Raw genomic sequence first — 24,072 nt, 5'->3', positions numbered from 1 at the left:
CTCCTTTTGGAGGAAAAGGTAGGTTTGAGCTCCTTCCCTTGGACTGGACTCAGCTCCTTCAGCTCTCCAGCATGTAATTTCTTGACTGCCTTGACTCTGCAACCAACTCTGACTGCCTCCTTTTATACACAATTTTCCTTAACCATTTTTTAAACAATCCAATCAGCGTAACTTAAGTTCCTTCTATTTAAAAAGATAGAACCAATGAAATCAAACCTCCCTTTCCCTCCCAAATGAAACTGCTGGGCAGAGCCATGGACCTTTGGCCCTGTCAGCTTTCTTAACACAAAGACTACCAAGGCACTTTTCACAGCGCAGGCGTGTCGGCAACTTCCGGTCATATCCAGAAGTCGAGGGCAAAGGGGTGGCAGGGAGGTACGCTGCCGCCCTGATGGGCATTAAGAAACGGATGGAGGTGGGGGGGGAAGTGGCAGGAGGGGTAAGTGCACCCTTACCGCCTTCAAGCCTCCTTCAACCTCCACCACCTTCGAGCCTCCTGCCGCGGTTCTGTGCACATCCTTACCTGTAGGAAGTGCCAGCAGCTGAACCCCAGTCTCCCTGAGGCTCTCTCTCTCTCTCTCTCTCTCTGGGAGCAACCTTGCTGTAGCCTCCTGTTGGTGGCAGCACTCTGGGCCCTCCCACTCAGGAGTGCTGACTCAGCAGTTTCTGCTGGGCCTTGCATCATTTCCTGGGCTGGCAGTAAAAAGAGCATGCTGCCTTGGGCGGTGAGCTAGCCACTGGCAGGGTTGCCACCAAAGGGGGTCGCCCATTTGAGAACCACAAGGACTCTACTCTGCTGGCTGGGAATAATTTTTAGTTGTTTTAATTATGTGCCTGAGACAGAGGCATATCTAGGGAAAATAGCGCCTAGGGCAAACACTGAAATTGCGCCCCCCCTGTCCAAGCATCTGACACCCATCTTTCAGATAACTTTACCATAATCTCAGCTGAAAAATACAAGTCAGGCTCATTAATCTTTTAATATTTCAAAAACTATTTATCAGTGGACTTAGCCAGACCAAAAAATACTGGAAAATTACAAATTTCAGTATGCTGGGGCTCATGAAATACTCAAATACTATGTGGAGGTGTACTTGGAAAACTAAACAGAAGTGCCTGTCTAATTCCCTACTAGGCATTGTAGCATCACTATTACATAAGTTTTAAAATTTGACTTTTCCCAGGTACTCTGAAAATAATTAAAGGATATGCAGAGTAAACTGTGTCACTGCTTGGAATATATTCTAGTCTTTCAGAAAGACAGTTAAAATGAGAGAAAGAGAGCAAGAAACTCCCAGTGGGCCTTAATATTAAGGATTTCACACTGATTCAAAGACAAACTCACCATTAATAGCCATATTATTAAGACATCACATTTAACTCACTTATCACAAGAAGCAAATTAAGAGCAAATGAATACAATCCTAGCTCATAAGCTTCAGCTCAGTATTCACAAGCCCTGATTCTCTGTACATAGTGCCAATCTGAATATGTGTACAGTGTCTTATATTATTATTATTTATTTTATTTTTACCTGTAGCCCCTTTGGGGGGCTTCCTAAAGGCTAGGGTTTTTTTTTTGCAAAGGTTCCCCCTGACCCAGCTGGCCTCTAGGGCCTCGCAGGTACCATTTGAGCATGTGCAGTGGCCATCTTTTAAAATAATCTTTTTTTTTTAAAAAAAATGGCCACTGAAAACAAAATGGCCACCGCACATGCTCAAATGGCCTCTGCAAGACCTGGCAATACCTAGGAACTCACAGAGGCCATTTGAGAATGCACGGTGGCCATTTTGTTTTTGGCAGCCATTTTTAATTTTTTAATTTTACAAAATGGCGCCCCCCTTCAAGTGGCGCCCGGGGCACATGCCCTGCCTGCCCTACCCCTAGATACACCCCTGGCCTGAGGGAGGATGTGAACCTGGGGAAAGCGAGGGGTGCTTTAATTAGAGTGATTACGGGTAGGGGAAGGTATAGCATGTGGTCTCACATACATCAGAGGAGGAGTAGAGTTGTCCAACATCTTATTCTTATCTCTTCTTCTGGATATTCCCATAATGGGAGGGTTCCTGGCTTCTTTACCAACTTGTCCTTTGGGCTGATGGTGCTGCTGTTTAATGCCAGATCAGTCCAGAATAAGATCTCTATTATCCATGATTTAATGGAGGAGGAAGAGGCTGACCTGGTTTGTATTACAGAGATCTGGGTGGAGCAGCTGGGAAAGGTTAATCTTTCCCAATTGCGCCTACCTGGAAATTTAGTTCTTCATCAGCATAGGCTGGAGGGCCGGGGTGGGGGATCGCTGTAATTTATAAATGCTCCATTTTCCGCTCTAGGCCCTCTGTCCAAGTGAGTGCTGGTTCAGAGTGTTTGTACCTGGTGTTGAGTGCTTGGGACAGAGTGGGGATTCTGTTGGTGTACCGCCCACCCCGCTGCCCAGCTTTCTCCCTGCCTGAACTCACATAAGTGGTCTTAGATTTGGTGTTGAGGATTGACTTCAACATCCATGCTGAGGCTGCCTTGTCTGGGACAGCTCAGGATTTCATGGCTGCCATGAGGCTGTCCCAAAAGGACAACCATGGGCTGTTGCTTATCGAACACATGAATTGGGATCTAGTTTTTTCAACTGGACAGGAGATTGGTGATTTGAAAGTGGGTAGTATGTCTTCTATGCCCTTATGTCACTTTCTTCTGAGTCTTATACCGCTCTGTAAGGGTGGGGAACCTATAAAAATGTTCCATCCCTGAAGACTGATGGACTCCAATAGATTCCTGAGGGCTCTGGTGGATTTGCCAGCTGGCATAGCAGGCGCTCTGGTTGAAGTGCTAGTTGCTCTCTGGAATGAAGAGATGGCTTGAGCAGTTGACACAATCGCTCCCAAGTACCCTCTCCCGCAAAGCAGAGCCCGTACAGCACCTTGGTACACACCTGAGCTGAGAGCAATGAAGCAATGAGACACAGCTGGAATGTAAGTGGAGGAAAACTTGGGGTGAGTCTGAGCAAACACAGGTTAGAGCTCATTATCGAGCCTAATCTGTGGCAGAAGAGTGGACAGAATGGAAGAAATGTTTTTTTTCATCCACCATTGCATCCTCTCAATGTCATCCAGAGGGGCTTTTACAGGTGGTGCAGGGCCTCTTGAACTCTGGCCCTGGGCAGGCTGTATTAGAATCCTTGGTAGCACACTGTGACACATTTGCACAGCACTTTGTGGCAACGACGCTCGTATTCACCATGAGTTGGACACTACAGCTGATACAGGATCTTTGGGAGAGGTGCCCAGAGTAAAATGTGGTCTAGGTTTGCTGGACGAGTTTCAAATATTGGTGCCCCAGGATGTGGATAAGGTGTTTAGTTGAGTTTGGGCAATCACACTTGACTCTTGCCCTTCATGGCTTATTAAATCCTGTAGGGAGGGAATTTTTAGCTGGGTCCAGCAGGTTTTATATGCCTCACTGAGATAAGGAGTGGTCCCCACTCCACTGAAGGAAGCTGCTTTTCGATCACTCCTAAAGATACCTAATCTGGACCCAGAGGATGTAAACAACTATAGGCCTTTGATTAATAGTCCATTCCTGGGAAAGGTGCTTGAGTATGTAGTGGCTGACCAGCTCCAGAGACCCTTGGACGAAACAGACTATCTAGATCCTTTTCAATCAAGCTTCAGGTCCAGCTTTAGAACAGAAACTGCTTGGGTCACTCTGTGGGAGGACCTATGCAGACAGAGACAGGGGGAGTGCAACCTTGTTAATTCTCTTGGATCTCTCAGTGGCTTTCGATACCATTGACCATGGTATCCTTTTGGCGAGGCTAGCCGCACTGGGTGTGGGAGGCACTGTTTGGAGGTGGTTCCTCTCCTACCGCAAGGCCCCTTTCCAAGAGGTGGTGCTAGGGGGTTACTGCTCAACCCCTTGGCATTTATGCTATGTGGGGTTCCACAGAGTTCCACTCTTTCCCTTATGCTGTTTAACATCTACATGAAACCGTTGGGAGAGGGCATCCGGAGATTTGGCCTGAGGTGTCATCAATATGCAGATGACACTCAGCTGTATCTCTTTTTCATAAGACACAGGTGAAGCACTGACTGTCCTGAATCGGTGCCTGGATGCAGTAATGGACTGGATGAGAACGATTAAGCTGAGATGCTATCCAGACAAGACAGAAGTACTATTGGTCAGTGGTTCCTCTGCCCAGCTGAATAATGTCCAGCATGTTCTAGATGGGGTTGCACTCCATCTGAAGGACTAGGTTTGCAGCCTGGGGGTGCTCATTGATCCAGCACTGTCACTAGAGGCTCAAGTGGCCTCTGTGGCTCCATGTGCCTTTTATCAGCTTTGGCTGATATGCCAACTGCAACCTTACCTGGACAGAGATAGCTTGGCCGCAGTTACTCATGCTTTGGTAACCTCTCACTTAGATTACTGCAAAGCATTGTATGTGGGGCTGCCTTTGAAAATGGTCCGGAAACTCCAGCTGGTACAAAATTGGACTGCAAGATTACTAACTGGGGCTGGGCGTTGGGGGCATATTATGCCAGTGCTTTGTCAACTGCACTGGCTCCCAGTCCACTTCAGGGCACAATTCAAAGTGCTAGTTTAAACCTTTAAAGTCCTAAATGGCTTGGGACTGGGTTACTTGAGAGAGCGCCTTGCCCCATATGTCCCAATCTGGACCTTAAGATCTTCTTTGAAGACCGTCCTGCAGGTGCCCCTGCCAAACAAGGTGAGGAGCATGGCTACTATGGAGAGAGCCTTTTCGGTAGTTGCACCCTGTTTGTGGAACAGCCTCCCCAGTGAGGTTCACCTGGCTTCATCACTTTGTTCTTTTAGACACCAGATAAAGAACCTTTTGTTAACTCAGGTCTTTTAAATTTTAAACTAATTTTTTTTAAACCTGATTGTTACTGATTTTTAAAAAAAATGTTTTAAAATTGCTTTTGTATTGGATGTTGTATTTCCACCCCCCCTTCTTTTGTCTGTTATGATTTAATTTGTGTTTTTACCTCATGTTTTAATGTTGTGTTGTAAACCGCCTAGAGAACCATTTGTTATGGGACAGTAACAAAAAATGGTTATTATTAGTTATTTATTATTACAATACAAGGTCTTAATTACAAAAAAAGAAGAGTTTGGGGCCTCATTCCTTCACAAGGGGGCACTAACCTTTCTGTTGTAAACCCCACAGAGACGTGAGTTTGGGCAGTACAGAAATATGTTAAATAAATAAAAATAAATAAATATGTCAAAAGGTGACATGATTCCTATTCTTTACCTGACATGTTGTACCCATTAAAACCAAGGAATCTACTCAAGCAGGCATGAGAGCCAGCATGGTGTAGTAGTTCGAGTGTAGGACAAGGACCAGGGAAACCTGAGTTCCAATCTCCATTCAGCCATCAAACTCACTGGGTGACTCTGGACCAGTCACATATCTCTCATCCTAACCTACCTCGCAGGGTTGATGCGAAGGTAAATATAACCATGAACCTCTGGGCTCCTTGGAGGAAGAGCGGCATATAAATGTAAAAATAAATAAATAAATTTACAAATAGAGAGGGATTAAAAGTACTGAAAATTCCATTGTCTTATGGGAAATAAATATTGTAAATGTACTTCCTAGCTACAAATAGTATCCACATGCTGAACACATGAATACATCATTCCCACCACATATCATTTTAGAATATTTTACTGTACTCCTGGAATCAAATGCCTTGAACAGATTTAATTACATTGCTTCAAAATGATAGGTTACCTGCAGCCAATTTGTCCTTATATAAAACACCTTCAGTATCTTTTCCACAGTATACTTGCAGTGTATTGCTCTGGAAATTTGGATTTTGAACCCTTTTTCCTAGTTGAAATAGAGAAATATAAGTATAATATAAATATTCAATCTTCAGTCTTAGGTTTCCAGTAAATTATGTTAAACTGCAGATTCTACCAATATTATATGGTACTGACTGTATACTTCATGTCATCTCTAAAGATTATTCAGTTCACTTCTGGTAAGATTAAATTCTAATTTGAGAACTGGGGGGGAGGCAGTTGAATGTTACCAGGATTCTAATGAATGACAATCCACTAGTCCACTCTAAAGACTATTCTTAGAAGTCTAGAACAGGTTTTGTATTGTTGTCTAAGACTATTAAAGTTGAGAAACGAATGACAAGCCACATAGAGAGAACAAAGAGCACAGGCAAAAGGGCATTCTACACAGAAAAAGATTCAAGCTTATCTAGTATCAGGAATATCACATTAGGAATAGTTTCTAACATTCTGGCATAATGCTTTCTTTACCTTTCAGAAGGCCTGAGCTCCTCCTTCTGGTAACAGCTGGTCCTTGAAGCCTTTTGGTTCTGTTCCTCTTTATTCTACCAGCACATTTCCGTTCTTAAGAAAATGACACAAAGGTCACTGCAACACAAGCTATTCAGCAGAGAATTGCCACACTTTGTTCACTCATGTTTTAAGAAGAATCCAGATGTTGTCAACCTGTTGTATACCTGCGTCGTGCTCTAACTTTTTTCATATCTGATTTGTGGTTTTTAAAAGTCATACAACAGCTTGTTCTGTGTAGACTGGCAGAGAATTATTGAGCAGACTGTGCCTTTAATTAGAAGCTTCCAGTTTGCAACTTCTATCTAGTTGATTCCCATTCAGTTCAATTACAGCACTACTGATAATTTGCCCCTTGGATTGGTCACGTCCTCTTTCCAGTGGAGGGAAGAGCTATAATTTCTGCTTTCTTCTCTCTTTTTTAATTTATTGCAAAATAATGCTACTTGGCAATAAAAAAGAAAACAATTAATGAGAGGAAACCAGAAGCTAGAGCCATGGTATAGAGCTGTATAAAATGCTCTGCGGTACCATTTAAATCTGCTTCCAGAGAGGAGCAGAAAAGCAATGCCTCTGGTGCTAGTGGTGGTACTTACCTAAGGGCAGAGTGGGCAGCACCCACCTGAAAATATTTGTCAGTCATTTTACTTCCTCTGTCTGTCTTCTGTAGCCATTACTCTGTCTGCCTCACTGTCTATGCCTCTTCCCTGCCTGCAGCCTGGCCCCAGCGTGTACATAAGGTGGGCTAGAATACCAGAATTTTGTAAACACCAAGAGGAACACACAGAGCAGTTCAAATTTGAATATTAATCAGGCAGGAACCAATTACAAGGCTTGCCTTTGTTTTCCAAAAATGGGAGGAGCTTAAAACACCCTGAGCAACAATCAGAAGGCATCATGCTGATTGACACCTCAGGCAGCTAATGGGAGTGCCCAGAGGGCAGCTAAGTCTTTTAGCTACTCAAATCAATCCAGAATTTTCACTTAAGGCACAGGTGACCAGGAACAAACTATTATACTTCCGACACATTATGCAAAAAACCAGCTCCCTTGAGAAGTCCATAATGCTGGGGAAAAGGTTGAAAGAAAAAGAAGAAGAGGATGACCAGCAGCAAGCCGGATGGACTCGCTGGGGAAAAGGTTGAAAGAAAAAGAAGAGCATGACCAGCAGCAAGGCGGATGGACTCGATTACAACAACACCGAATGCACCACTGAGAGACTTTAAAGGCCAAGCTGAAGACAGATCATCCTGGAGAGAATCTATCTATTTAATGAATCAACTGATTCTATTTAGTAGCTTTTGCAGTTTGTTTGTTTGTTTGGGCATATGTCCCAAGGGGGATCCTGTAGAGAGTGTGGGGGAGAAGTCAAGAGGAAAAGAGAGGGAAAGGGAAGGAGAAAATGGAGTTGTTGCTGAATAAACCTTTAGTTCAATCTACTTAAGATTTCCTTTTGTGTATGAGGAAAGCAGCTACAAAACACTATTCTGAAGAATACAATCACCATTTGGTTAGAGAGCAGGTAGGTTGGCTGGCTGGCTGGCTGTTGGTAAGTCTGACATTTGCTGGCTTATTTGCTTGTGTTTGTATGGAGGAGAGGAATGCAACCTCTGGCTTTCTCTTTCTTGCTCTCTGATCTGATCTACATAATGCAAAGCATTATGACCCATTCCCAAAGTGATTTGCCATAAAACATTGGAAGGAACAGCAAACTGTAAAACTGGACTAATTCTATTAGAAACCAGAAGCCAGAAAGAAACCAGACAGTTCTTTTAGGGCATATGTATGTTAGTATCTTTTGCAGTCACTATCCTCTGCTAACTGGGCAAAGAGGCACCTTTTACTGTGGTGATTCTCTTTATTTAGCAGGGGAATAAAGAGAATTTAGCATTCTCTTTATTTAGTAACTGGCCCTATCCACCACTAGCACAGTAATTCTGGTGACTGTAGCTGGTGTGTGTCTTATGTTTCTTTTTAGCATGTGAGCCCTTTGGGGACAGGGAGCCATCTTATTTGTTTGTTATTTATCTTTGTAAACCGCCCTGAGCCATTTTTGGAATGGCGGTATAGAAATCAAATTAATAATAATAATAATAATAATAATAATAATATGCATAGATCTCTTAGATTTTTTTGACTCATCTGAAGAGAAAGAACACAATCTATCAAATAGAGCTTCGCTATCAAAGAGGAAATTTTTAGATTTTGAACTTTAACTTTCTTTTTGCTGCATCTGCATTACATCCTCTGGTGGCCAGAAACTGGACTGTCAAGGATAGGGTTTAGAACTTCTTCTAATGTGGTACATGAAATTTAGTAGGCAAGTTATTGAGAAAGTGAACATTAAGCCTGGAAAATGTCAAAGTAATAAAGAGGGTTTACTTCCATGCATTTTAAACCAAGGTATTTTTACAAAGAGAAGCTTGCTGCCATTGAAGTTTTAAAAGTTTAAAACCTACTGTAAATGCAGCTTGGTGTTTTTTTAAAACATATTACATTTTTCTGAAAAGAACCCCATTTACTAAACTAAATCTAAACTTCCCCCACCCCGCATCACTATGGGATGGCGGGAGAGGGGGAATCCAGCAACTGTCTCAGCCCATCACAATGGTGCCCCGAAAAATTAGGCACCCCAGGCAAGTGCATGTGCAGCCTTATTGCAGAACTGGCCCTGGGTCCAAGGCCACACAGTGAGCTTCATACTCAAGTGGTAATTTAAATCTAGGTTTCGGACATACAACCCCCAATTTTAGTAATTGTGAATATTGTCACTGACCTGATAACTGGAACTTTGCTGATGTACGACATGGCCTTGAAGGATTCTCCTTCTGTCAAATAAAAGGAAACACAAGTGATTCAACTAGCTTCCATTAGCACCAATTAGCAAAAAATAGCTCTTGCAATTCATAATGACCACAGACCTGAACTTGGGCCACCCACAGAAACCAGGGAAATGAGAAAAAACTAATTTAAGTCAGATGTGCCTGGCAGTGCCTGTGCCAATCCACTGTCCACCTCCCCTTTGATTAATCTTTCCCTTTTTTTATTTATATATTGTTTCCTAGGCTAGCACCTGGCTCTTATTCTGGGCAATGAAAAGGTCATCTAATTTGCTTCCCAAAACTCACCTTGCTGCCTTATTTTCTAGTGCTAATTATTCTATGGTCATCAATATGTGGTCCATGAGTTCTGCTCCTCACTCTTTGAAAGAGCTCCCAATACCTTACACATCATGAACCTTTTGGCTTGTTCAAACTTTTGGCTTTTTCCCTAGCTTTGTCTTTGCACTCAGTAAGTGCCTTATAGAAAACACAAAGTGCACAGAACTGTTTTCTAAAGAACACATTCCTGTATCCCAATTTACATGTGACATCTTTGAAGAATTGGTTTCTTTGAAAACTAGTTATGTTAATGTCACCTAAACCAACAATATGGTGCCCAAAGCACTCCTTCTAGCTGTTCTACTTACATCTGACTGCTGGGAGTTGCAGAATGGGTACTAGATAAGAATGGGGAAAGAAAAGGAAATAAATAAAATGGGGAGAGTTTCCTAATTTTGCAGGAGGTACGCATCTAGTACTTCTCCCTACATCTCTGAAGGAGGTGCTGCATTACTGTGGGCTTACCAGTATCTCTTGGCACACTTGGCCCAGTGAGAAGGAAACATAGTGTTCCTATGAAAGGGGTAAATGGTGCTGAACATTGTGGGTGGGGCAGAGGGTAGAGGGCATGAGAGTAAGAGAATGCTGCTGAAGCTGGGCACACTGTCCCTAGATCCAAGATGGAGGTGGTGGTGGTTCGTAGAAGACCTGGTATGGGGTTTCTGCCTGTTCTAGATGGGGTTGTGCTCCCTCTGAAAAACCAGGCTCCCAGCCTGGGGGTTCTCCTGGATCCAGTGCTGCTCCTAGAAAATCAGGTGGCAGTTGCAGTCTTTGCTCAGCTTTGGCTGGTACATTGGCTGCAATCATTCCTTGGGAGGGCTGGTCTGGTCTCTACCACCCATGCCTTAGTCATGTCATGTTTGGATGATTGAAATGCACGATATGCAGCGCAAATACTTTAAAAGTATTTGGAAACTACAGATGGTGCAGAATGCAGCTGCCAGACTGATTTCTGGGACTGCACACAGTGTGCTTATTACACCAATTATGAAAGCACTGCACTGGCTGCCTATTTATTTCCAGGTGCAATTCAAACCACCTTTTAAAGCCCTAAATGGTTTGGGCCCCAGGTACGTTAGGGACCGCCTGCTCCCAGCTGAATCTACCCACCTGACTAGATCGGTTGGGAGGGCTCCACTCTGCGTGCTGATACCTACCAAGACTAATTTGTCAAGAATGCAAGACAGGGCCTTCTCAATGATTGCCCCTAGGCTGTGGAACTTGCTTGTGGTTGAGATAAACAGGTTGCTCACCTGTAACTGATGATCTGGTAAAGATCCATCGACATCCATAAGGATGAGCTCTGCGCCTGCGCAGGAGACCACGCGGTAGCCATGCCGCAGCTTGTCGAGGCATCCAAGCCACGCCCCCACGCGTGCAGCCTGCTATTTAAGGGGGGGCTGGACATCGTATTCCTCAGTTCTTGGACGGCCGCCAAGGAGGACAACCATGCAGTCGAACAGGTGAATTTGTAAATTGACCCGGTGAACCATGAGTAACAGCGAGCACACAAGTACGCACATAGCAGAGCACTACTGCAGAGGGGTGGATTGCGAGGGTCTTATCGATGTGCATAAGATTGGAGCGGCAGACCAAGGTCTAAACACTAAAGTGGTCGGAAAAGAACTGAGGAACGCGACATCCAGCCGCCCCTTAAATAGCATGCTGCACGTGTAGGGGTGTGGCTTGGACGCCTCGACAAGCTGCGGCATGGCTACCGCGTGATCTCCTGCGCAGGCGCAGAGCCCATTCTTATGGATCTCAATGGATCTCGATCCAGATCTGCATGGTTCCCTCTCTCTCAGCCTTTTGGAAGAATCTGAAGACCTCCCTTTTCAAACAGGCACTTCACCAATGTGCAGCCCCTGGTGCTCTTTTTAACGTAGCTGTGTTTTTGTTTTAGCAGTTTAGTTATATTGAAGGTTTATTATTGTTTTTATCTTGTTGTTAACTGCCCTGGGGTCTTTGGAAGAAGAGCAATATACAAATATAAATAATAATAATAATAATCTGAAGTCAGTGGGGTGACTCTCAGAAGGAACTTGGTGTAGGGACTGGCTCTAAACTCTATGGAGGTGACCATCCAGAGTTCTAATCTGCTCTCAACGTTCCCCTCCCTAGCTTCCTCCGGTACAAGGCACAGACTGAAGAAAGTCCAATTTCATCTATGGATCAGAAAATACAAGATGTTTAACATGTCTTTGAATCCCATGCTTGGGATTTTCCATGTCTTATTTTCAACCAGAAGAGCCACAGGAGCCCCTACTCCAGATCAGGATAGTGCTACACCAGGCGAGTGGATATGAACTATTCTCTTCTGACAAATATCACCCTTGAAGTTGACACCTTTGAAGGTGATCCATCACTCCACCCATCACTCCTTTGTTGATAGAGTTACACTGGCTGCCAATACATTTCCAGGCAAAATACAAAGTGCTAGTTATAACTTATAAAGCCCTAAATGGCTTAGGCCCTGGATATCTAAAAGAACGTCTTCTTCGTTATGAGCCTCACGCCCATTGAGGTTATCCAGAGAGATCTGTCTCCAGTCGCCGCCAGCTCGTCTGGTGGCCACATGGGGACAGGCTTTCTCGGTTTGTGCCTTGATAATGTGGAATGCGCTCCCTACTGAGATACAATCCTCGGCATCTCTGACAATTTTTAGAAAACATTTGAAAACCCACCTCGTCACCCAAATTGTTTTAAGTTTTTGTATATATTTTAACTTTTGTAATGCTATTGTTAACCGCCCAGAGACAAAAGTTTGGGGTGGTGTACAAATTCGATAAATAGATAGATAGATAGATAGTGTGATGGATTTGTTGGCTATTATCACCTGGTTTGGTGTTTTTCTGGTACTAGATCTAATTGTGTTTCATTTTTCTAATTATGAAATGTCAGCAGACTCTGAAAAGCAAGCATTAGTTTTGACAACTGCACAGCTGAAGAAAGAGGTGAAATTGGAAACCACACATCCTCATGGACAGTCCAGTTGAAAGCCACACCTCGATCATGTCTCCCCTGTTTTCCAAGGTAAACAGCCCCAGATGCTGTAGCTTAGCATCATAAGGAGTCCAGACCCCTGATCATTTTGGTTCATATGGATTGCCTTGCTTGATTCAAAAATCTCTTTAGATGAAAAATTTCCATGGTGCCACTTTCACATGTGTGGTGCACCTCTGTGTTGACATCATCAAGACGGCTGCCATCTCATAAGTAATAAACCTCATTATCTCAGCAATTATTGGGCCAATTCTGTTGTGTAAGGGATCACTGGAATGAAATTACATATGCTCCCTGATTACGTGTGATGTAAGAAATATAAACCAACACCAGATAAAAGAATGGTGAGCACAGTACAATAGGGGTTCTCAAAAGCCCTCAGGTTGGACTAGCTGAGGATGATGGGAACTGTAGTCCAACAACATCTATGGACCCAAGTTTGAGAACCGCTGTACAGGGTCCAATCTGAGAGCTAACCTGAAAGGGCTGTAGGTGTGGAGAGGGAGGTGTCATTCTATGATCACATGATACTAAACCTAGAAGCCCAGTCCTGGACTGCAGACACAGAGTTCCACTGACATTTACAAGCAATGCTTGACTACATGGGCTGGCACATGTTGTAACCTTCATTTTCTGTTGGCTGGGATCCAGTTTTTCAAAACTAAGCTTGCAACGTTTTTGCATCTTCCACATATCACAAAACCAGTATAATTTAGCACATTGTAAGGCTATGCACACAACCGAAATCCCTGGTGGCTAGGGAGGGCTGGTGGGGAAGTACCTATCTTCCCCACACAATCTCCTGGAGCAGTTTGTTGCACCACGCACAGAGTTGCCACTGCGGCGAGCGGCATGGCATTCTGGAGAAGAGGTAAATGCAGCCCAGCCTCCAGAAAGCACACAATGATCACACAAGAAGCACAGTGCATTGGGAAATTTCTCTGTGAGCTCGGGCTGCCTGAAGCAGCCCAGGCAGGCAGCATCAGGATCAACCTCGATCTCAGCACTTCAAACGAACAACCCTATCCAATCCAAGTAGGGCTGCTTGTGTGAACAGCCTTTATGACGGTGGTCCAACAAAGAGGCCCTGGTGGCGCAGTGGTAAAACTGCCGCCCTGTAACCAGAAGGTTACAAGTTCGATCCTGACCAGGGGCTCAAGGTTGACTCAGCCTTCCATCCTTCCGAGGTCGGTAAAATGAGTACCCAGAATGTTGGGGGCAATATGCTAAATCATTGTAAACCGCTTAGAGAGCTCTGGCTATAAAGCGGTATATAAATGTAAGTGCTATTGCTATTGCTATGTGTGTGGGAGAACCCCACAACTTCCCACAGCAGCTGTTTGTACTGCTGAAGAGACAAGCTATAGTGCTGGGTTGAATTGGAGGAAAGTTGTTCTCCCCCAGGAGCTTTCCCAGATGGCAACTTTACTTTGGGAGGGTAGGTGTGAGCTCACATATCGGCCAGATTTAGCTTGAAGTCAGTGCAATATATCAGAGAGCACTCCATACATGATTCAGGTTTTTCCCTTTGTATTTGGAGCTTAGCCTGATTTGTGTCCAGGGTAAAAAAAATCCACTTTTTCATCATCAGAGTATCTGATCTGCCCTGAACTTACAGTAAACATGCAGTAAAGCCTGCTATCTGGAAAGCTCCTGCTAAATATAAGGGAACCACCACTCTGAAAGGTGTCTCTTTGCCCACTTAGCCTGGCATCAGTACAGTTTCTCCTGATGATATGTTCTAAGCATATCTCCACAAACAAAGTCACCTAAAATGGGTTCTGTTTCCAGAACTAAGAGAGAACTGGAAGCCAAAAACGAGCTGAAATTAAAGAATTTTTAATGATTAAAGGAATTGGAGACTTTTCTAATAATCGGTACCTGAGTTATTGGTGTGTTTGAAGAATTTCTACAACTACCAAAATTCTTCAAATATATATTCAATCTCAAAACCCATGTCCCTCTAATCACAACACAACCATGCAGTTTGGAACCCATTTAAGATAGGTACCTTACTTGTGGCTTTTCTTCGCTGAAATACACAGATTCTGAATCAGTCAAGAATCCATCTTCTTTAAAAAGATAAAATTATAAAGAATGTACATACAGTAACAGTGTCACAGCCCTAGGAACAAACTGGCATATAAATATAAGGAAATAAATGAATATATGTACATTTGCCAAGTTATGTGGTTTGCGGATAACACACCAATCTGGTAAAAAGGAATTCTTACATTTGTTTTCTTGCTGGGTTTTCTTGGTGGGCAAGATAGCTCTCCATTCTGAAATAAACATCACATTGATTAAAGTTACTCTGAGGCACTAAACAGAATCCCGAAATACTATCTTAACTTAGGGAATTAACTCCAGAAAAACCTAGACCTATCAGTGGCTCCTCACTATAGATACGGTTCATGCTACAACCACATATACCCCTTTTATTGCTATCTATCTATCTATCGATCTATCTATCTATCTATTATTAAAACTTTTATACCGCCCTTCCAAAAGCTCAGGGCGGTTTACATTAAAACACCATTATAAAGCATAAAAACAATGATTAACAATTAAAAACATCATAAAACAACAATTAAATAATCAGAACAATTAAAAAACAAGTTTTAAAAAGCTGTGAAAGCCTGGTCGAAGAGATGTGTTTTCAGGTGTTTTTTGGAAATTGCCAGAGATGAGGAGGATCGTATCTCAGCAGGGAGCACGTTCCACAATCTCGGGGCAGCAGCCAAGAAGGCCCACCTCTGTGTAGCCACCAAACGAGTTGGCGGCAACTGGAGACGGACCTCCTCAAATGACCTCAACGGCCGGTGGGGCTCATAGCGAAGAAGACGCTCTCTTAAATACCCAGGGCCTAAGCCATTTAGGGCTTTATAAGTCATAACTAGCACTTTGTATTTTGCCCAGAAACCTCTTGGCAGCCAGTGTAACTCCATCAACAAAGGAGTAATGTGGTCTCTCCGAAATGACCCAGAGACCAACCTGGCTGCCGCATTCTGAACCAACTGAAGTTTCCGGACTATGTACAAAGGCAACCCCACGTAGAGCGCATTACAGAAGTCAAGTCTGGAGGTTACCAACAGATGTACCACTATTTTGAGGTCACTGATCTCGAGAAACGGGCACAGCAGGCGTATCAGCCGGAGCTGATAGAAAGCACCCCTGGCCACCACCTCAACCTTAGAAGCCAAGGAGAGACGTTGATCCAGAAGTACGCCCAGACTGCGAACCTGTTCCTTTTGGGGAAGTGTGACCCCGTCTAGAACAGGCAGATCAAAATTGTCTCTAGAGTTCCAACCCTGCACAATAAGTATCTCTGTCTTATCTGAATTCAGCTTCAGTTTATTCTCCCTCATCCATCCCATTACTGCTTCCAGGCAGGCATTTAGGGAGGATATGCCAACTCCTGAAGAAGCTGACATGGAGAAGTAGATCTGGGTGTCATCAGCATACTGGTAACACCCAGCTCCAAATCCCCTGATGATCTCTCCCAGCAGTTTCATGTAGACATTAAAAAGCATTGGAGGAGTATGGAGCCTTGAGGGACACCATACTTAAGCTCAGATTTTGAAGAGCAACAATCTCCAATCAACACCATCTGGAATCTGTCCGAGAGGGAGGAGCAGAACCACTGTAAAACAGTGCCTCCCACCCCCAACACCCTCAGACGTTCCAGAAGGATACTATGGTCGATAGTATCGAAAGCCGCTGAGAAATCCAAGAGGACCAACAGAGTCACACTTCCTCTGTCAATTCCCAACTGGAGATCATCCATCAGGCCGACCAAGGCAATCTCCACCCCATAGCCTGCCCGAAAACCAGTTTGAAATGAGTCTAGATAATCAGTTTCCTCCAAGACCGCCTGGAGCTGAGAGGCCACCACCCTCTCAATTACCTTGCCCAGCCATGGGAGATTAGAAACTGGCCTATAATTGCTCAACTCTGAGGGATCTAACGCAGGCAAAGAGGTCTAATAATTGCCTCCTTAAGACAAGGAGGCACAGTGTCCTCCCTCAGAGAAGCAATTATGATTTCTACCAGGCCGCCTACAACAGCCTCCCTGTTGGACAAGGGTCAAGAGGACAAGTGGTAGGCCTCACCACTCTAAGTAGCTTGTCCACATCATCAAGAGTCACAAACTGAAATTGATCCAGTCGAATCGTATAAGAGGACTTGTTGGACACCTCCTGTTCAGACATCAAATTAATTGTGGAGTCTCCATCTAAGTCGGCCCGAATCAGAGAGATTTTGTCTGCGGAAAATTCATTAAATACACCACAGCGGGTAACTGATGCTTCCAAATTCTGGTTCAAGGGAGAGGGGACAGATACTAGTCCCCTCACAACAGTGAACAACTCTCCTTTGGAGAGGAGAGCTGGTCTTGTGGTAGCAAGCATGACTTGTCCCCATAGCTAAGCAGGGTCTGCTCTGGTTGCATCTGAATGGGAGACTTGATGTGTGAGCACTGCAAGATATTCCCCTCAGGGGATGAAGCCGCTCTGGGAAGAGCATAAGGTTTCAAGTTCCCTCCCTGGCTTCTCCAAGATAGGGCTGAAGTTCCTGCCTGCAACCTTGGAGAAGCCACTGCCAGTCTGTGAAGACAATACTGAGCTAGATAGACCCAAGGTCTGACTCTGTATATAGCAGTTTCCTATGTTCCTAACTCCGCCGGATGTGAACTCGCAGAGGCAATACGGGCAGAAAAGAACTGCTTCTTTGCTGCACATATCGCCTGAGCATAGATCTTTAAATGTGTTCCATGTCGTAATCTGTCGGATTCGTGTCGAGTTTTTCTCCACTTGCGCTCCAGTAGCCTACCTTGCCGCTTCAGACCCCGTAGATCTTCCGTATACCACGGGGCCAATTTTGAAGCGGGTTGGAGGGGACGCTTAGGAGCAATTGTGTCTATTGCCCTGGTGAGCAAGTTGTTCCAGTTCTCAACCAGGGCATCAACAGGATCACCAGCAGAGCCAACAATGAATCCCTCCAAGGCTTCTTGGAATCCTACCGGATCCAGTAACCTCTTCAGGCGGACCATTCTAATAGGCCCCTCGCCCCTGCGAAAGTGGAAAGTGGTTGTAAGTCCAACCTTAACCAGATGGTGGTCCGTCCATGACAACGGAGAGATCGTAGGAGTCCCCACCCACGGAACACCACCCTGATCAGAATAAAAGACCAAATCAAGCACATGACCTGCAATATGCGTCGATCCAGAGACCGCTTGGGATAGGCCCATAGTTTTCATGGCCGCTATGAACTCCTGAGCTGCCTGGGACAAATTGGTCCCAAAATGAACATTGAAGTCCCCCAGCACCAAAAGTCTGGGAGACTCCAATGCAAGTTCCACGACCAGGTCCGTGAGCTCAGTAAGGGATTCCGTTGGGCAGCGGGGCGATCGGTACACCAACAGAAGTCCCAGTCTATCCCTGGTCCCCAAACTCAAGTAAACACATTCAATATGGTCCGATACCCTAACAGGGAGATGTTATCCTTATAGACCACAGCCACTCCACCTGCCCGCCCACGTCCCCTCACCTGCTCCTCTACAGAATATCCTGGCGGGAGAAGCTGGGACCAAACTGGACCACTAGCCTCCCCCAATCAAGTCTCAATAATACACATCAGGTCGGCCCCTTTATCCATGATCAAATCATGGATGAGTTCTGACTTATTTTGGACCGACCTGGCATTGCAGAGGAGCAAGGTAAGATTATGTGGGATGTTGGCAGTGCTCCCCGAGGTAAAAGAGCTGGCAGGACAGCCGGAAAGGAGGACAGCTATTAGATTTCTGACTACCCTTCCCCTGGAACAGCCTGCGGACCTGCCAACGTTTCTTCTTCTATTCCCCTCCACCACTGGAATAGCTGCCCCATATTCAACGAAGGCACTCCTTGCCTCCCCATCTCCAGACAAACCCACACACATTGCAACTTCAACCCAACCTCAGCACAACTTAAAACTGATTAAACAGAAGCCCCACTATTGAATGCCTCCCTCTATACAAATGGTTGGACAAAGTGTCCAGCCCTCATCCTCGTTTCTCCCCTGAAGTGGCTCCCCCAAAGGGGCGACCCCATTTGGTGTCGCCCCTTTGGTGGCGACCCCGCCGGTGGCGGGCCTGCCGCCACTTGCAGTCTTCCTATACAGGCTGAGCAGCAAGCTCAGCAGGTGGAACCAGGAAAAAACTGCTCAGTCACCCTTACAGCCCCAGTCCTGCAAAGCCTCTCCGCAAGCAGTCCTGGGGGGAGGCAGATGGCAACCAGGGAGGGCAGAAGAGAAGAGGTAGCCAGGCAGGCACCCCAGTCTCACACCCTATGCATCTTTTAAACACCCTTTTTTATTGCTATGCATCTTTTAAATACATCTTTGCTCCATGGAATACCGAGCTTGTATTTAATTGGCACATATGTAAGCTACATTTGTCTACTCAGTTCTATATAGCATTAGGGCCTTTCTAGATGATAGTTTTTTCATGCAACAATTATGCTGTTGTTCAGCTGTGGTGAAGGATCCAGCATACTGCACACAAAGCAATTTCACATTTGCCCAGAGTTCTTTGCTTGTATCATTTTAAATTATTTGGGTATCAGATATATAAAATAACAGATTAACATTACAGGCGTTACAAGTGAACTGCATACCCTTATTAGAGATTCTAAAGTATCCCCATTACACCGAATGCTTCTTCTCCAACATTTCCAAGTTCCACGGCCTCCTTGAACCTCAAATTCGTCTAGTGTGAACCACTTTCCATCAGGACCCATGATACATTTTTGTGAAATTCCTGTAATATACAGGGAAGTGACATCAACACTACATATGCATATCATTCAGCAAAGTTCACTGAAGGGAGCTGGTCTTGTGGTAGCATGACTTGTCCCCTTTGCTAAGAAGGATCTACTCTGGTTGCATATGAATGGGAGACTACATGTAAGAGCACTGAAGATCTCAGTACTGGGGAGGACATATGTTTGCTGTGAGAAGGTTCCTTCATCTTTCTAGCCCCATCTCTGTTCCTTTTCCCTCCTCTTCAAGCCAATTCTTCCCCTGCCACACCATCAAGCATTCTATCCCGCTGTGTCCTCCTCCTCCTCCATCATCATCATCCATCATCATCATCATCATCCTCTTTAAATAGCAACTGGCAGCCGATGCAAGTCTCAGGAGGAGGCAGGCTCCCATCTTGCGTGAACCTGGCCCGTCGCAAGACCAGCAAATACTCATCACCTCAGCTTCCCCAGTCCCCCCCCCCCGTCTCCGCCCTCAAGCCTTTCCCCTCATCTGTGTCATCAACATTCTCCTCTACTTTTTTTGGCCCCACCTTGACTCTTCTTTCTCAGCAGCATGCTTAGGGAGACTCCCAGGCACCTGGCAACACCACAGGGCTGGATCCTTCACATAAGCCAGCGTGGTGTACTGGTTAGAATGCTGGGCTAGGACCAGGGAGACCCGAGTTCAAATCCCCATTCAGCCATGATACTAGCTGTGTGACTCTGGGCCCGACACTTCTCTCTCAGCCTAACCTACTTCACAGAGTTGTTGTGAGGAGAAACCTATGTATGTAGTACACTGCTCTGGGCTCCTTGAAGGAAGAGCAGGATATAAAATATAAAAATAAATAAATAAATAATGTCACTGCATGATGCACTTCTGGGTTGTCATTGAGCAGTGTCAAAGACCATCTTGGTTTGGATGAAACAGATGCTGTTGCAATGCAACAACTCAACTAAGACTTCCATCTGCCTCTGCAAGCTGATGACCTCAGTGGCACAGACCAGTAGAGGCCTCTGCATAACGGTGGAGACAGTGTCAGCAACAGTTATATATATTTCTATACACAACATGAGCTTCTATATACCACATGAACAAGAAATGGCTTGGAGCCATCTGCCCCTCAGAGTGACTTGGCTAGACTGTTTATAATTTAAGGTTTAGGGACATAGGAACATAGGAAGCTGCCATATACTGGGTAGGACCATTGGTCTGTCTAGCTCAGTATTGTCTTCACAGACTGGCAGCGGCTTCTCCAAGGTTGCAGGCAGGAATCTCTCTCAGCCCTATCTTGGAGAAGTCAGGGAGGGAACTTGAAATCTTCTGCTCTTCCCAGAGCAGCCCCATCCCTCAGGGGAATATTTTACAGTGCTCACATTTCTAGTCTCCCATTCATATACAACCAGGGCAGACCCTGCATAGCTATGGGGACAAGTCATGCTTGCCATCATAAGACCAGCTCTCCTCTTAAGAGACAATAATATAAAACAAAAAATATTTTTCATTGCATTTAACATGTAAAATGTGTCTACAATGTAACATTAAAGTGATCATGCTACAGAACATTTAAGCATTTTTCTGCAGCTAATCAGCATGGTCATGAAAACTGTAGTGTCACATATCTGAACACTTTCAATTCTCATTTTTACCCTACTTTCCAAAAGAAAGAAGGCTTATAGGATCATCATGTTCACGAGTCCTGCCTATATAACTTTTGTATTTCCAGCCCAATGTAGACCAAATTTAAAGTCCATGAGACAGGGGCCTAGGGCATCCCAAACAAGGGCATTTTAGTTTGATCCACCATCTATAGACAAGATGGTGCTCACTCAGTGTATATCCTTCTCCCTTTTAAAACTCCTTTTGGAGGAAAAGGTAGGTTTGAGCTCCTTCCCTTGGACTGGACTCAGTTCCTTCAGCTCTCCAGCATGTAATTTCTTGACTGCCTTGACTCTGCAACCAACTCTGACGGCCTCCTTTTATACACAATTTTCCTTAACCATTTTTTAAACAATCCAATCAGCATAACTTAAGTTCCTTCTATTTAAAAAGATAGAACCAATGAAATCAAACCTCCCTTTCCCTCCCAAATGAAACTGCTGGGCAGAGCCATGGACCTTTGGCCCTGTCAGCTTTCTTAACACAAAGACTACCAAGGCACTTTTCACAGCGCAGGCGTGTCGGCAACTTCCGGTCATATCCAGAAGTCGAGGGCAAAGGGGCGGTAGGGAGGTTTGTTTCCATATTAAGGATAGATACTGCTGACTGCCTGGTACTGATTCAGCTTCACCTTTCGTTCTCTCCCTTTGACCTTTGTGCACAAGACTTGTGTAGCTGTATGCCTTTTCTATCTCCTATTTTGAGTTATGTTATTCGAGTGCCCCTTTCCTTTTCCTTTTTTTCTCTCCTTTTAACCGATGTACACATCAAACTTTGTGAGGCTGGGTTGTGAATTTTGCTACATAGGATGCCGTCAGCTTTCCACGGTTTAGTACTGCGGACTCTGTGCCTTTAATTACCTGGTTTTTTACGGCTTGGTAATCTATGTTAATTGTTTTATTGCTGAGTCATCTATCTGCATGCACGCATGCTTGAAGGTGACATTTACAATGCCACCTCCAGCTGTGGGAAATCTATCTCAGACAGGTATAAATTGGAGAGTTTCTTGCAGATACTAATGCTGGAAAGGACTGTAAGACTGTGTCAAGCTTAAGAAATGGGGTACTGGTACTAATGTTGTTTTGGAGGTTTGTATGTAATCTTATATCAGGGCATTTTCTTTAAAATATATTCACTGTAGGGATTCATTCCTGGCTGTACTTATGCTCATATTGTATATTTATACTGCACAGGCTGATGAAGCTTTGTGGGCGAAACGGCACATATCCGGAAGAGCCGTTCGACTTTGATTCATGAATGACATTGATTCATGAAGTTTGTTTTTCTCCACAAGGACAAGCAGTGGGCTTTATCTCTGATCCAGGTCAGCTTATTTATGGAAGCATGCTCGACGGGTTCTCTGCTATCAGCACGTTTGTGATTTTACATCTTCACCTCTGTGCGGACGGTATTGAGCATTTTGCCACTGAGGACGTCCACACCTCTTTCTGAGACCACGTCTGACTCAGTGCTTTTGTCATCTGCCACTTCCATTTTGATTTTGATACTTGATTTTGCCTATTTCATCCTGCAGTCCAATTTTTGCCTGTCTCAGTCACACCTCCTTCCTTAGCTTTTGATTGTTATTGCACATGCCTTTGTTTATGTATTCTGCATTATGAGAAGCCAATTTGTGTATTGTTTATTAATGTTATGGATCATTTATTACTGACTTATTATTTCTGAATATATATTTCTAGTGTTTATTTATATTTTCATTGTTTGGTCATTATTATCTGCATTTTTTTGTTTTGTAGTCACAGTGGGATTTCCCCTTTCCCCTCTTTATTGTTTGTTTCATTTTGTGACTGCCCCTGTCTATTGCCCTGTTGGTGGCAGCACTCTGGGCCCTCCCAGTCAGGAGTGCTGACTCAGCAGTTTCTGCTGGGCCTTGCATCATTTCCTGGGCTGGCAGTAAAAAGAGCATGCTGCCTTGGGCAGTGAGCTAGCCACTGGCAGGGTTGCCACCAAAGGGGGTCGCCCATTTGAGAACCACAAGGACTCTACTCTGCTGGCTGGGAATAATTTTTAGTTGTTTTAATTATGTGCCTGAGAGAGGATGTGAACCTGGGGAGAGCTAGGGGGTGCTTCAATTAGAGTGATTACGGGTAGGGGAAGGTATAGCATGGGGTCTCACATACATTGGAAGAGGAGTAGAGTCGTCCAACATCTTATTCTTATCTCTTCTTCTGGCTGTTCCCATAATGGGAGGGTTCCTGGCTTCTTTACCAGCTTGTCCTTTGGGCTGATGGTGCTGCTGTTTAATGCCAGATCAGTCCAGAATAAGATCTCTATTATCCATGATTTAATGGAGGAGGAAGAGGCTGACCTGGTTTGTATTACAGAGATCTGAGTGGAGCAGCTGGGAAAGATTAGTCTTTCCCAACTGCGACCACCTGGAAATTTAGTTCTTCATCAGCATAGGCTGGAGGGCCGGGGTGGGGGTTGGGGGTCGCTGTAATTTATAAATGCTCAATTTTCCACTCTAGGCACTCTTTCCAAGTGAGTGCTGGTTCAGAGTTTTTGTACCTGGTGTTGAGTGCTTGGGACAGAGTGGGGATTCTGTTGGTGTATCGCCCACCCCGCTGCCCAGCTTTCTCCCTGCCTGAACTCACATAAGTGGTCTTGGATTTGGTGTTGAGGATTCCCAGAACGATTGTTCAGGGTGACTTCAACATCCATGCTGAAGCTGCCTTGTCTGGGGCGGCTTAGGATTTCATGGCTGCCATGACAACCATGGGGCTGTCCCAAAATGACAACCATGGGGCTGTTGTTGGCCAAACACATGAATTGAGATCTAGTTTTTTCAACTGGACAGAAGGTTGGTGACTTGAAAGTGGGGACTATGTCGTCTATGCCCTTGTCATGGTCATATCCCTTTCTTCTGATGTTTAGAGTGTTATACCTCTGTGTAAGGGTGGGAAATCTATTAAAATGGTTCACCCCTGAAGACTGATGGACTACAATGAGGGTTCTTGGGGATTTGCCAGCTGGCATAGCAGGCGCTCTGGTTGAAGTGCTAGTTGCTCTCTGGAATGAAGAGATGGCTTGAGCAGTTGACACAATCGCTCCCAAGTACCCTCTTCCACAAAGCAGAGCCCGTACAGCACCTTGGTACACACCTGAGCTG

General features: G+C 44.7%; 1 protein-coding gene and 1 long non-coding RNA gene across 9 annotated transcripts in view; one reads left to right on the top strand and one right to left on the bottom strand.

Annotated features, from left to right (window-relative positions):
- LOC128351338 (nuclear body protein SP140-like protein) overlaps positions 1-24,072 on the bottom strand; it is a 92,687-nt gene that overhangs the window by 32,580 nt on the left and 36,035 nt on the right. For all 8 annotated transcript variants that reach the window (XR_008319717.1, XM_053310815.1, XM_053310814.1 and 5 more), the window contains 5 exons: positions 19,154-19,296; positions 14,735-14,782; positions 9,113-9,164; positions 6,298-6,390; positions 5,753-5,851 (listed from right to left, as the gene is read on the bottom strand). Coding sequence is in view for 7 of the 8 variants with exons in the window: in XM_053310815.1 (XP_053166790.1) it covers positions 5,753-5,851; positions 6,298-6,390; positions 9,113-9,164; positions 14,735-14,782; positions 19,154-19,296 (435 nt within the window). In the remaining variant the exon portion in view is untranslated. The remainder of the gene's footprint in view (positions 1-5,752; positions 5,852-6,297; positions 6,391-9,112; positions 9,165-14,734; positions 14,783-19,153; positions 19,297-24,072) is intronic.
- On the top strand, positions 7,298-22,654 carry LOC128351339 (uncharacterized). The gene is made up of 4 exons (XR_008319718.1): positions 7,298-7,858; positions 11,619-11,851; positions 12,402-12,530; positions 22,136-22,654. It is a non-coding gene; the product is annotated as an uncharacterized LOC128351339 (long non-coding RNA).

Source organism: Hemicordylus capensis, chromosome 3 (genome assembly GCF_027244095.1).
Source record: "Hemicordylus capensis ecotype Gifberg chromosome 3, rHemCap1.1.pri, whole genome shotgun sequence".
NCBI classification, from domain to species: Eukaryota; Metazoa; Chordata; class Lepidosauria; order Squamata; family Cordylidae; genus Hemicordylus; species Hemicordylus capensis.
Note: the sequence above shows the minus strand (reverse complement) of the source record. Positions and strands in the feature narration are given on the sequence as shown.